Genomic DNA, 15,563 nt, shown 5'->3' on the forward strand with positions numbered 1-15,563 from the left:
AGCTGACATTACTGACAGAGTGTGGAGGCCTCTCTATCCTGCCATTTTCCCACCGGTGAGCAACAACAAAGTGGCGTACAGACACTCACTCATTGCCCCAGTCCAGCCGCACAGTGATATGCCTCTTCACATCTCGAATCTGATCCTGGGTCAGGTGACCCGAGAGCAGCTGCCTGCGGAGGTCAATCAGCTCATTCATCACGTGGCGCAGCTTGTAGAAAAGGTCCACCTTGTGCTTCTGTATTGAAAGAAAAGAAACAAAACAATATTTTGTAGCTCAGCAGAAAACCCCTTACTGTATGTGCTATATAGCCTTTTCATACTGCATAATAATTATCATCCATTTCCGACTTTCTGAATTTGTATTCTGTCCTTTATGGAAGATGCAGTTTAGGTAAATAAATCAGTTCAATACAGCCATAGACAATGAAGTCCTGTTTCACATTTATTATTTATGTAACGACTGTAACTTTGCAATAATAATAATAATATACAATAATATTGTTAATGTCACTACTGTTAAAATGATGGAATATTAGTTCTGTATTTGGTATCCACTTATTTCTATCTTAAAAAGTATGTACATTGTAGTAATAGAAAGTAATGAAAAGCCCAAAGCAATAGGGCTTCCCTGTTATGCATTCACTCTATTAACACTGTCAATCAAGTGTCTGAATGCCACTCCATTTCAGGTGGGAAAAAGAAGTGAAATAAAGCATGAAATTTTAAAAGCCTTCCACATCACCACCTGCAAATTATGTACAAATAAGATAGTTTGCGACTTAAAATTCAATCTATTCTGTCCAAAAAGATGTAACATACTGTATTTAAGACAAGAGCATTCTTAACTGATTAAGAACTTAATGTTTTAATAGATTACAAACTTACATTACTACTTTAATTTATCAGCGAACAAACCAAATATATAATATACACAAATGCAGGCCAACATTTAATTAATGTGCAAAAACCAAGGTAAACAACACATTAAGTAATTTTGAAAAAGTTTGGACATCAAGATATTATACAATGTGAAGAGTTTTTTTTATCTGTCAAGTCATAAAAAGGTACAGTAACATACTGTGCAAGGAGAGGTTATTTGCTTCTTTTCTGCTGAATTTAAGCCACACAACATTTACATTCATTTCAACTTAGTTTATCCTGTCCATTTTGTGTGTCAGTGAAAATAAAAACATATCTCTGCATACAAAGAAATAAAACAAGATCTAATTTTATGCGGACAGCTACAAAATATTTGATTTGTCAAGGATAAAATAGCTGTGTAGGGCAATTGAAGTGAAAATGTCCAGGCTATTGTAAGAGTACTGTCCAAAGTGGTAAATCCAGTTTCCAAAAGATGTTGAAAAAATGCCATTGAAGCACAGAAGTAAAGAATCAAGCTTTATAAACTTTGAGAAACTGTTGGTAAACAGATCTAAATGCATCTGATGTGGAATTAAACGATGTTATCCCTTACCCAAAGCCTGGACGTCTGTATAGCTGTTATAGAATTGATGTAGTACTTGGGTGGCTGAAATGACCCTTGGTCTCCAAGATCATAGAAGTTAGATAATGTCTCTCTCTAGTCTGAAACCATGAAACCATAGTTTCATGGCTAAAAAAAAATGATCAAATAGCAAACTGTACATCAAGACAGTCACCTTCTTTCATTGATTGAAGTAATGGTGGTTTTCAAATTTCATCTTAAAAATCTCCTTTTACATTTTTCATTTGATGTTGGTGTCCGTAATGAGTGATGCAGTCTACTGCTGTCTATATGAACAAATACCCCCACTTCAGGATAGCAATATACTGTATAGTAGCGTCACCTTTTTATCAGTATTACCTGGAATCATATTTCAAAGTAGTCTGCCAAAAGGAAAGATGGAATACCAGCTTCATTGCCTATTAATGATGTTTAACATTTTTATAATGTTCTTTTGAGTGGCGTGCAAACGAAGATGATAATTTGTCTATATGAACATAATGCACATTTATTAATGACTGATAGCTGACACAAGTACAACAGCATTTTACTGATATACTTTGTGACTGTTATAGTAGGGCTGTATGAAGTACTGTACAAGAAAAGATTATACTGTATACGGTACATGTTTTCTACTATATTATACTTAACATTCAGGAGGAGAAGGAAACCAAGATAGAATATTTAGAAAAAATGTTTTAATTAAAAAAACAAATTTTAATTAACAATATTGTCAATACCCCAGATTAATTAGGAAATAGAAACCAAACAGGTTTATATATTTTCTCATATTCTATTGTTCTAACCCCTTTTTGGTTGTGGAGCATTCTTCCTTTGTTTCAGGCATTAGTTTGCAATGCCAAAGGATATGAAAATGCATTATAACAAATGTGCATTTCAGACTATTGCGTTTATTTAATTTAATAAAAGCGACTTCTCTTTGTGCTTTGCTAAGAAGTCACCCCTTTCCCTTAAAAGAGCTTTAGTGAGTTTAAAAAAGACCATCCCATAAATCAGAGGTAAAGCATCTTTGATGGGATTCAGAATTCAATTTGGGCATGTTTTCAGGGCTGATTTCTAGACGTTTGACTGCATATTTGTCACATTATACATCTAACAATATCTGGAGACTTGCAGAAATGGTGAAGGAAATGTTAGACGTTAATAGTTTGAGGCCCTGCAGACCTTCTGAAACAGAATTAACAAGCCCATTAAAAATGTTATGATGGATCCAAAGTAGTGTGTGCAGTATTATGCACATTTAAACAACCTCCCCACAAGGATGATCAGGGCTTTTATCAAGATAACTCCCTAAAGGACCTTGTATTCGTGTAGCTTAATTTCAATAATTTACTAAAAAAAATCTTCCTTTCTGTATTTTAATTATGGGGGGTAATTATAAAATTTAAGATTCATAGAATCATAGATCTGTGCAGGCTAAATCTGACCATAGGGAAATCGTATTTGTTCTGAATATAAAACTGCAGGGAATAAATCATGTTAATATTGGGCATAGTGACCTACATGATGAAATTTCGCAGCAGCTTTGGTTAATTTTCATTAAAAAATATTTAGCTTTCTGCTGGATGCTCACATTATCAGAAATTTTAATAAAAGTCTGACTAATTGTCCCTGAATAAAACTCAGTTTGTAATTGACACAATCATTTAACACATACTGTAACAAGCCTCATTCAATAAAGCTTCACATTGTACGTGAACAGACATATCTTATCCATGTATATTAAGCACCATATTCATCAACCACAATAAGGTGCATCTTAAGGAATAAAAATAAAAGAAAATAAGACAATGGGTTCTTTATTATTTTCCTGAATATGCAAAATGTGAAAAGATAAGATAAGATAATATGCATACAGTATGTTGTTTGCTGAACCACTCAAACCTTACGCCATTACATAAAACATGAGCTACTGTATGGTGTTATGAAAAATTATATGAGCTGAGATAGCACAAGTGTTTTCTTCTCATCATGGAGGCATTCCTAGATAACAAAATAAAATCCGAAGGACACCGATACCAAAACATTTTAGCACAAGGCAAACTTTACTTGCTTTGTCAGAGGAAGAAAGATAAAGATTAGGCACAAAAACGGCATTAGCTCTACTTCATCTTTCCTGTTCAGGCTTCTGGTCATGTTTTCAGCCTGTGAAAGCTTACAATATTTAGAATTTCCAAATTACCACAAAAATAGATTTTTTATTAGACATTAATAATACACATTATTTTATTTACCGCCATAAAGGCATTTACTTTTTAATATATGTCCCATGTTTTATGACCAATCAATTTCATGGCACATTAAATTTTCATATTTTTAGAAAACTCAAAATCAGAATCTTACTCATAAAATCTTGTTTTGTAGTATTTTTTCTACTTCAAAAAACAATATAGTCAGTCTTCAACCTGCGTAGTGTCTATTTCACAACTTATTTTCAATTGCACATTATTATAAATTACTCTTATGTTAAGAGATGTGCTGATTATTGACATGCTCCCTAAGATAAGGCACATACTCCTATGCCAATATTTTCATAGCAGACATAGCAGGGCAGTTACTGATTTTTGTAATTTATCCATCTTATTTCTATTTACAAGTGTATATACTAGAGACAAAAATTTGGTATTCACAGACGGGGGACAAACATGCAATTTTGCACACACAGTTACAGGTGACTATAGGGTATAAAGGGTATTTAGATTGATACTAAGACAATTAGTTCTGATCATGAAAAGGACCAATAGAGGTAACCATACAGTACCACCTAAAATTATATACTCTGACCTGCCTTACTGCTTACTCTCCACAGCTGTCATCTTTCATTGTGTGGCCTACGTAACTGGTAGGTTTGAAGGACTCAGAAAATAATAGTACAATATTGTAAGTTGAATTGTTTCCTTTGTAAAAGATACTTCCATTGTTTTGAATTTCATTTTAAGCCACATTTCACTTCACCTAGCAATTTATACAGTAGTTCACCTGCCTCCAGACAAAAATGAATAAGAATTACAAGCAAGTGCAATGTAACAGTACCATTGTCTTAATGATACTTGAAAACAAGCATATACTGTACAGTACTGTTCAAGTATGCACGTTTTCCAGAAATGGACAAGGAATGATGTCCAATGCCCTGAAATCTATTTCAGTCTGCTGGGTATCCATCTTGGATTTTCCTCTCTGCTCACCGCACAACAACTCAAATACATCCTGAGAACAGTCTGCTGATTCATTTTCGCTATTGTCACTGAAGAAATAAACTGTGGGTGTCAGAAAGAAATGGTGTGAGTCATAAACAAAGGAATTAAGGTTCTAGGATTTCTGATAATAAAACACTCCAGATGCTGAAAGCATAAATGTTTGTAACTGAAAGGTATGGTATACAACAATTGTAGATTAAGATAGTATCAGGGTGCCTACTGGAAACGGCAAAGAAAAACAGTGGATTGAAGTAAAAAAAATGCAGGATTACCCCCTTTAATTGTGAAAAACCGTAGTTTTCCACAATTTAAATAAATCAATAATTCAAATTCAGTTGTCCATGGTTTCAACATCTTTTGCCATGCTTTACTATACTGAACCATGGGGAAATCATAGTTTAATATTGTAACCTGATTTCAGAAACCTTCGTCATAGCATGGTATTTCAATGATTGTGCCCATGGCCCAATTTAGTAATTTTTTGGTAAAACCATGCTAAAGGTACTATGATAAACTTACAAAGTCAAATACGGGAAGGCAATGAGGACCCCCTGGTATTACTGCAGCTTTTCAGAAACAACCCTACTCCAGGATATTCATAAGATTTATTCTTTTCTTTTTCAATTAATGAACCATACATTTTAAGCTGTGTTCTTATTGTATGTAACAATACTTCAAATCAGTCATTAGCACTTCTAAATAAATCCCTGGTAATTGCAGTCCCTTTGAAAAAGAAATTAAAAATGCCATTGTTTTCTGAGTGTTGCCATAGCTTGAAATTGAACTTCTCCCTCAAGTAACCAGAGCTCTTACAGAAAAGGATGATAGTATTTCTGCAGGCTGTATAGCAGGGCCTGAGGGCCACACATCATCCACAGGCCATGCTTTGGGCAATTCAGATATTATCCTTTTACCGTTTCCTGAGGCTGCCTGGAATGGCACCCAATACCTGCTATTGTTATTACATAGTTATATGTATTAAATATACAGTTTATGTGGAAGATTTTCACCAAGGCCAAGGAGTATCCTTGCATGGATGTTAATTATGGACACAGTCAAAAATTAAATGAAATGTCAAATCATAAGTCAAACATTAAACTCCTTTTGACTGGAAATTGCTTGCTAACAGCAACATTGTACACTGCCAAATCTTTAGAAACTGATGTCTGTCATTGTTCATCCACTTAGATATTCATTTGATGAGGGCAGCTTTGTGACCTGTGTCATTACATACTGTACAGTATTTATTTCTGAGAACTCTGTATTTTTTAACCCTCTATATTTTAAATGAGTGTCAGTCAATTCAGGCAAGTCACTGGTAGTCAGCATTGTTTGTCTTCTGATTTTCTTAAGAGGCTTAATGTAATTACAGTATACAGTATGCTGTTTTATTAAAGCTTTTACTACTTACAATTCTGCCCTAGAACAAATAAGAGCAGTAAGACCATTGAGAATCATCTTTAATATCCATATTGACAAGGTCAAAATGTATGAATTTGTTTTGGGAGACCAGAGCATGAATGAACAGTTAATTAAATCATACAGTAAGACAAGACTAATGCAAAATAAAGTAACAGAAGTTCTTATAAACAGTTAAAATCACTTTCTGCTTTTTCCAATTTCCAAGAATGACAAGAGGATAGTTAGCTTTTTGGCAGAGTGCCTGAGTATTTAGGACACTTTTTTGAATTAAAACAGAGAAGCCTGACAAAAGATTTTCCTTCTGCAATAATTCAGATACAGACCCCCTGAGTTAAACTTTGCATTTCAAGGAATTTAGCCTACTTTTACTGAGTGGGCAGTCAGCCCAGAGAGATTGCATTCAGCTACCTATAATACACTGCCACAGTCCATGGACCCCGGTATACAGTAATTATTGAAATAAAAAATTGCTTCAGGAATCCTCCTCATTGTAATTATCTATTTCAGATACTTGGTAAAATGATGTTGGCAGAATATTAAAAACAAAAAATTAAAGTGATTAAATGTGCTTCATTCACATTGTGATGAACAATGTTGCCTTACAGGAGGTACAGATACACAGGTTTGAAATTGAAATAGGTTTACTTCGAAAGATTTCTCACTATCATATTTTAATGTGTAACAGAACTAACAACAAAGCTTCCAGTGACGTCTATGAAACTATGTGGCCTATCAGAATCCACTCAGAAATTCTGGAAATAATACAGTACTACTATATATAGTTGGGCATCTGTCACTGTCAAACACTTGCAGAATATTTTTCTTTCAGTCCAAGTTCACCGAGAAGTTTTGCAGCATGGAAGTTTTATTCTTATGACTAAGAAACACAATATCTAAAAATAGAATTTCATCTAGCTATAGGTTCAGTATTTATGTTTGTGAAGGCTGTTACAGAATATTAAAGAAGCCACAAAACGCTGAATTACATAATATGCAGAGAAATTGAAACAACACAACAAGCTCATTAGATTCCAATTCCTACTGCATGGGTGCAGTGTGGGCTAGGAGGAAATGAACTATGTGTAAACGGACAGTACAATGAATATGAGTGCAGTTTCATTTTTGGAGAGGCAACAACAAGCAGGACCACTATGTTCAAAGAGGTGGTGTTCATACAGTAGGCCCTGTAATTATGCAAGACTGTGAGCAAAGCCTTCCTCATACACACAGCTGAACAGCTCCCCAGAACCATGAATCATGTGACTTTAGGCCTTTCCTTGCCAGAGTTGTACAAAATAAATACAAAAGACATAAGATGGCAATAAGCAAGCTTAAAACAAATTTAAGTTTAATCTCACCAATGAAGACAATGTCATTTATTTTCTTGATAAATATTTTATTTGATATTGTATATAAAAGGTGCAAAGGAAGGACTCAACATTTAAGCCATTTTCCTAACATTTTCCTAAAATCATGTGGATGTAATGAACTGGAGCCGAGTAATCCTATTTACCAGCACCATTTTATATAATCTATCTTATATTTAGTTATCCTATTTACCAGCACAATAAAACATCTCATTTCTTAATCATCACAAAAAAATGGATATGATTTATCAGATTTGGTCAAGATTTTCTTTGTCATTGAATTTTAGGATTTATTATCTTGCATATAAAAAACACAAATGATTGTCCTCAGCAATTAGGCATGTTTGCTTGACCCAGTGCAGGCATCAAACTGAAATACATGTTTTGAAGTTTTGTATGTAACCAGTGAAGAAAGGTTGTTAATATACTGTACACTGTGACCTTCCTAGCACACCACATGGAGGCAGTCTGACGTTACATTGAAGAGAAGAGATTTCACCACCTACAATTCTCTAGGGCTTTCCTGAGATCTCCTGTCTACTCCACACCCACCACTGAAACGGCTGTTCTTGAGATGTGATCTTTAAAATCGGAGTTGGTAGCGCAACAGATGAAAAAGCAGCCAACACCTCTGAAGCTGGTTCTTCTGAAACACAGCCAGCCAGGAATTATGTGTAGTGGTTACCAAAGGGCACTACCCCAGATGAAAGGCCCTCTGAGCAGGCAGACATGCCAGACAAAGACATCCTTACCTCTGAAATGGGCTTTCAACTGGAGGCAGAGGTAGGGGGTCTCTTTTCGGTTATGCAGGCAGATGTAATAAGATGTAAGATGTAATAACATATTCAGACCTATATAGTTATGCATATAATATATAGCAACTGTAATTCCTATATACTGTACTCATCTAGTACTGTATGTAAGCAAGCCAGACTTTATGAAAGTGATTTACAAGGAAATACTATTTGTGATTAGAAATACAAGGGGTTTCACAAATTCCAATTAATTGCCTGAGAAATCAATTAGCAGTATACTGCACATCAAGTGTTCATAATAAAGGATCTGGCTAGTTTAGTAAGCCATGCACTACACAGAAGACTTTTGAACTGAAACTCTTCCGCACTTCCTAAATATTTTTTTTTTGCTGAACTTTTACTTTTTCCTAAACTGTACAATTAAAATGATCCAAAATAATGAACAAAGAAATTTTACTACCATAAAAATGCACAACTCCAAGCAAAGTGGTCCTTAGTTTAAGTATTGGGCATCTATTCAAAAACACTCTCCTTCATAATGTATAACACTTAGTGATAAGATACAACTGTATTTGAATCTGCTCCAGCTTGTGCTTGTTGCTGTATTAAATGTGCAACCTTTTAAAGCTTGTTAAGGTTACTTATTTGAATATACAGTATCCTGATGAGATCCTGGCAAAGCCTTGTGTGTGCTGAAATGTAGATGAGTTCTAATAAAAATTATTTTGGAGTACAGAATGTTTGAGTTAAATGCCAAGGACAGGGAAGTGTGGTTCTATTAACAGAAGATAAATTTCACCTCTGTTGGTCTTATACTGGTTATTAGTTTGACACTTACACAATCTTGGGTTTCAAGTGTTTCCAGGAAGTGCAAAAGCAATACACATGTCCAGTGTCCAGTGATTGAGGCTGGCACACTGGGAATCCAGATGAATATTTTATGAAGGGACAAAGTGGCTCCTGGGTGCAAACCTCATCCCTATATAATTAATTGCTATGGCAGAGCCAGGTGACTTTTGTCCCTTCAGGTGACAGTGGCTGTAATAACAGTGAGCACAGATCAGATAAGAGATGTAGGTCAAGTTTGTAGCTTTTGTTTCAGGACAGAATTTCTGAGGTCCTTTAAATGAAGAATCAGGCACAACATCTGAAAGGTAAAGAGGTAGTGCTCTTTTATTTACAGTGTAAGGTTGGTCGGTCAGTCAGGCACTTTCTTCCCTCTAGCGCAGTCTGCTCAGACAGCAGATGTTGACTGAATCTAAAAGCCTCAGTTTCCTAGTAAAAACTAGGAAAAAATGTCACCCAACCAATTATCTTATACCAATTGGTCAGGTGATTGAGGATGGCATGTCATTCCCCACAGCTTCCTGGGGAATGTAGTTTAAACAAGAGTTTTCAACTTGTCTGAATTACCTTTCTCTCACGCTCCCCATGATACTGTACATATATAAACATTCTTCATTGTTGTTTGCATCAATTCTGGCATATCACACAAGAATTTCCAATACCAATTTGTTTGGTGTCCACTCTGTTTAAAGATTATAAACAATACAATGTTATAATATATAAAAACATGATAAACTAACAATAAACTAAACAGTCCACAGACTTCTTTTGCAACCAAACCTTTTTAAAACAAACATCTGCAATTCTGAACAACTCACAGCAATTTATTGAGGAACAATTGTAATATCTGTGAAATCTTAGAAACAAGTATGGACCACATAAAAAGAACCATCCAAAGACATAGTTACAATATTATTTAATACCTATTACATATTTATTACTTATAGTGTATAACTCAAAATTTTGACAGGGCTTTCAAGCTCCAAGCTTATTCCATTTTTTCTTTTTGTAACTTTCAAACTCTAATGCATGTCATGAAATACAGGACTATAAGCACTTTAATACAATTTGTATGCAGGCTATATTCAGTTCTCTTGTAGTAATGAAGCTTAGCTTTTGAAAAAATGGAAGAAACTCAGAATAAATGTCAAAAGGGGAAACATGAGTCAGTTTAGCACATCCCCGTCAGGAATGGTTGTGACTTCTTAAAATCTGGGAAACAGGACACTGAAAGCTTTGACAGTCCTTCTCACAGATGAGAATACACAGCAGGCGGCATCCTGTATTAGCTGCTGAACAGATGTTAAAGCAACATGGCAAAACGCTGTGCCTCTACTCTGGAGCCAAGCTACCCTGTATAGTACTCTCAGGCAAATGGAGGTCAGAAAAAATGATTTTGAACAAAAACTTTCAAAATCCAAGAATAGCAGGCTTTCATTAATGCACAGAGTGGTGATGGGTTTTAGATTGCAGTACTCCAAGATCTGTGCAGTTTGAGTGGAATAGCCCGCAGCAATAAGATGATTTGTTGAGTTAATGTAAATATGTGGCAACATTGATATGCAAGATCACATCATAAACTGTAAAGAAATCAAAAGCTTTGACCAACAATAAAAATAGTATTTAATTGAATAAATACTGAATATTAAAAATTTGCCAAATTCTTCCAGAACAAGATAAAGATGGTTCTGAATGATAAGAAAAAATGCCATAACACAAAATTTTTAATTCTACTTGAATTTCCTTCTCTTTCAATTGTCAAATAGTGTATGAATTTCCTTAATAAGGGAGAAAAATAGTGTGGGTATGTATATATATCTAAAGAGGTCTCAGAGTATAATGAGTCTGTTACAGTGACATCATTCCCAGGGCTGTGAAGAGTGTATGAATGGTTCCTGTCAGGGTTCTGGCCCTTTGCCATTGCAAGTCTGATGCTCTTTTTCAATTGTGCCCGACAGTTCCAACCTAACATCCAGCAGCTTGGTAAACAAACTTACTTAAATAAGCACAAAGATGTATTGAAAAACATACCAAACAGAAAAAATATTCCTTCCATTTTCCTCTTTAGTCTCCAAGGAATCTCCCATAACTTGAATGAATCTCCCAAACTGAATGAGTATCAAAACTGCAATAGGTTTATACATTACAATTATTTTACAGTGAACTCTGAGATCTGATAAATCCTCTATCATCTTATTAACAGCCCATTTGAGACTGCAGCTCACAAAACTGTTGAGATAGAACAACAATCTCAAAGTAATGCTAAAAAATTAACTAGACTTCAGTCAGAATGGTACAAAAGAGAAATGACCACAGACTTGTTTCTTGACCAGGAAGACCTGTATTTCAAGGATCTCAGCTTATGTTCTTCAAAAATCTTTCAAATAAATGTGACAAAGTATATTCCTATCATTTTAGAATGTCCTTTCATTTTAAATTTTAATTCAATTTTTTGAATTTTTAAATGTAATCATTATTTCTGAAGCAAGCCTATTACACATTTACTCAGTGAAATCTCATGCAGCCATCCCCCCTGTACAAATGGTACAAGGGAAGGGCATTAGGCGCTACAAATCTTATCGGCCTTTCCAGAAAAATGTACTGTGTCAATACCAGGCTACACAAAGAACAAGGTCATGCTCCCTATTCTGATTAAAATTATTACAATAGATTGAAGAATCTTTTCTTTGCAGTTACCACCTGATACATTATCATAGGTAAAAGCTGATGAAGCGCATCCACATTCCAGAGATATTTAACAACATGCCAAAAAAACGTCTGCTTTTAAAGCAGGTAACAAAATTTTAGGGCTCTGTAAAAGCTAAATGTCTGTATGCAGCTCTTAAATCAGAGTAACAACTAACAAAGGAACTGTGAGTTTCAGTAAAATCAAAATGAACTCAGAGCTTGATGTTCAAAATGAACACATAATCTTTACACGCAAAATAAATGTGACAGGTTGATCTCATAATTACATTTGACACAACACATTAAATTGCAACAGAATCACAAGAAAAACAGAACAGGACAGAGTTTATTTCTACAGGAACATGAAACCTGCAAAAATGTTGATTATGTATAATTTTCAATTTTTTTTAATTCAAACTAAAAAAAATATTTTCCTTTTTCTCTTATATTTCTGCGGGGCAATGTAATTAATGGGGGTCGGTCTGGAGGTACTGTATGGCACTGGAATATATAATGTAAACGGGATTTCTATAAATAGCTTAAGGCTAAGCAGACACCGTAATAGATATCAAGGCACTTTCACGGAATTGTTTACCAGTGGGATTTCAGTAGACAGGCTGGATTTGTAATGGAGACTTATATTGATGTAACAGACTTTGTTTTAAAGAGTACATTGGTCTCAGGAGAGACCAGGAATGCTACAGAGAGAAGTGCTATACAGTACTTTCTACAAGCTGTGTCACATATTTACCACATGATTAGCCATTCTAGCCAGTCTGGGTCCTGACACTCAGTGTCTAAGTAAAACATCAATACCTAAATACAAACTTTACTAACCTTAACGCCTCAAAGTTTAAGTCTATTAGATATTTTCCTCCAGAAATGCATTTGAATGCAGGAGATTCCAGTCCTGAGTGTGGAGCATTAATGTCAACCCAACTGGAAAGCCTTCAGCATTCAACTGAAAGTTGCAAATCCTGAATCGGATATGTGAGGTGTCAAAAAGAAACACAGGGATGTTTGGTCCTGATATTACCCTTCTTCTTAGGTCTTTTAATAAAGGATGAAATATCATTCCCCCAGGAAAATTAAGTTCGTTATTTATCACACCTGGCAAGTCTGGATTTGGATGTTCTCAGGGAACATGAGATAAAATTACCAGTGTTTCATCATCCTATCCGTAAGGTAGCTTCATACTAATGGTGACACATTATTTCTGTTTTAGTTCACTATGCGATATACTGTACAACATGCCGAAATAATGTTCTGTATAGGATGTAAACCACACTGTATTGCTCAAACAGTACCATCAAACCTTCCTCTAACACCAGTTAATCTGCCCAAGAGGCATAGTCCAGAGTTCTAACTCATTTGAAAATAAGCACTGCCTACTGAAAGAGCAAACTTTGAATTTTCACCTGCCAAGCATACAAGAATCAAATCAGAACCATGGACAGTTCTCAGTCATTCTCAGTGTTGCTCTTTAAAAAAGCAAACATACAAATGCTAACTTACAAAAGCAAGATAAGAACATAGTTTGAAAAATAAAATAATAAACAATAGACAGAATGTACTCCCATATCTTTCCTGGTGATTTAGCATTATATTTTCAAAAACACAATAGTACTCTTTCATCTTTGACAACACTGATGACTGTTAAAACTTTGATTAATTTTGCTTTGTACATTTGTATAAAGTATGTACAAAGAATGTATCTTAACAAAATACATATTTTTGCCCCCTTAAAACAAAAATACATCTTACCACTCACTCCTTCAGAAGTCATAAATGATGTTTTTTAGAACAATATATTTACCCCTCAGGGGTTAAACATATTAATCTCGCTATAAGTATCTCATTATGACAGTGCATGACAATAAAATTTTAATCTATAACTTATACTATCATGTTCAAATTATTTTTTTTTCACTTTAGAATTTTTTTACCTTAAGCAATATAAATAGCAGGAGAAAAGGATCTGTGCCTATTTCTTCCACCTAATTAAAAAAAATTATGGAAAATTATTGCAAGTGTGAGAGTGAGATTATTGCAACAAGCAAACATAGAAATTCAGTTCGTTTTCCAGAGGAAAAGAACTTTGCAAAACCCAACAGTGCCTAGTTTAATTCATGCCAAAAAATATCTGCAGTGTGTGACAGAAAGATGCAAAGAGAAAAAAAAACATTGATCGTTTCATTATGGTGGCTGGCCCAAGAGATCCGGTGCTGTAGTGGCCTTGATGAATACCTTCATAAGAGCAGCCCAGGGTCAGCCTTGCACACTGAAACTTCCACTGAGAACATGGATTCAATTCAGAATGAAGGATCGGCAGGGGGTCTAGGACACTACGCTGAGGGGTGTTACCAAAAAAGTATTCTGTAAACTGGCACTGCTGGGTATCAGCTCGTGTCACTCTGATGAGAAAAATCAAACATACCATATTGACATAATCTTCAATTTTAACATTAAAATCCAAAAACTATGAAAGACTAGTCAATGTGGTCAAACAGTTCAAACTGGAAAATATTTACTAGACACTTTCTGTACCCTGATGTCTAGATTTAAAGAAGGGGATCCAGGGTTCAGCAGAAATATTAAATCGGTAAGCCTTCACACACAACGCAATTTGATATTTAAGCCTTGTCTACTTTTATGTCTTTATACCAACACTTAAAGTATATGAAAATAGCTGTGGATAGAGATAATTTTGGATAATTTTTTTTATGAGAATGGTTACGTAATCTAAATTATACAAATGACAGAAAACATTCTGAGACGAAACATATATTTGAATATTCCAAAGACATCATGAAAAAACCTTTCTTTTAAGTTATTTAAACTTTTAAGTCTTAAGATATGGATATGCTCTTGAGAAAAAAATCCTTTAGATATTTTAAATAACATTTTCTATCACAACAATAAAAAGGTATCTGCTTGAAAAACTGTAAATGGGTAACCTTGCACAAACACCTGTAGATTCTAATTCTTTAGGACCCTTTTTTACATACTACACATACAGTATTAATGAGCAAAAATAAGTTTAAAACATACAAATTTTGACGTCTGTAAAAACTAATGGTCATGTAAATGACAAAACAATTAAAAGAAGAGACATTTACAAAGAAGGATAAACACTGTTTAATATATCCTTCTTCAGAAATTATAACTAAAGTTACAACAGACAACCTATTGCAGAATACATAGTGAGCAATACTGTAGTTGTCACACAAAAAAAGACAAAAAAATCAAACAAAGCACAGTCAAGCCTCCAGTTCCCCTGCTTTGTTTCTGCTGCCAAGTGGGTGTTTAGCACCATCAGATTTTACCCAGAGGCATGTGATGTACTGTACTGTTCATTTATAGCTCCAGCAATGTCTAAGTAGTGAGAAACCACAAATGAAGAACAACTTAATGTAGAGGATGGAGATACCTTATAATAGATTCAGACCCCAAGATTTTTATTAAATACTTTGCTTCAAGGATGAAATTGCCCAGAGTATGGCAGAACAGGATCTTGTATAAGGTTTAATTAAAGAGTCACTGCCAGGAATAAATGTCCTGTTTGTCAGAGTTTTTACCATGGATGTTTTCTAGGACGGATCAGCGTTGAAATATTCTGGTTATCTAGCATCGCTGTATCAAAGCTAGATGTGGAGGCTGTGGAGATATTTGAAGACTTAATCAAGATTATACTGAACATTATTGCAGTTGTTGAAGTAAGTCACACTTTACAGTAGAGTTGGTAACTTAATCACACTGGGAGCAGCAATCTGAAGATGAC

The 15,563-nt window shown here is 34.7% G+C and overlaps 1 protein-coding gene across 1 annotated transcript in view; it reads right to left on the reverse strand.

Annotated features, from left to right (window-relative positions):
• The window catches only part of dock3 (dedicator of cytokinesis 3), a 247,429-nt gene that overhangs the window by 97,827 nt on the left and 134,039 nt on the right, over positions 1–15,563 (reverse strand). The window contains exon 6 of the mRNA XM_088915677.1: positions 90–238. Coding sequence (XP_088771803.1) covers positions 90–238 — 149 coding nt within the window. The remainder of the gene's footprint in view (positions 1–89; positions 239–15,563) is intronic.

Source organism: Atractosteus spatula, chromosome 5, assembly GCF_055471065.1.
Source record: "Atractosteus spatula isolate fAtrSpa1 chromosome 5, fAtrSpa1.hap1, whole genome shotgun sequence".
Taxonomy (NCBI): Eukaryota; Metazoa; Chordata; class Actinopteri; order Semionotiformes; family Lepisosteidae; genus Atractosteus; species Atractosteus spatula.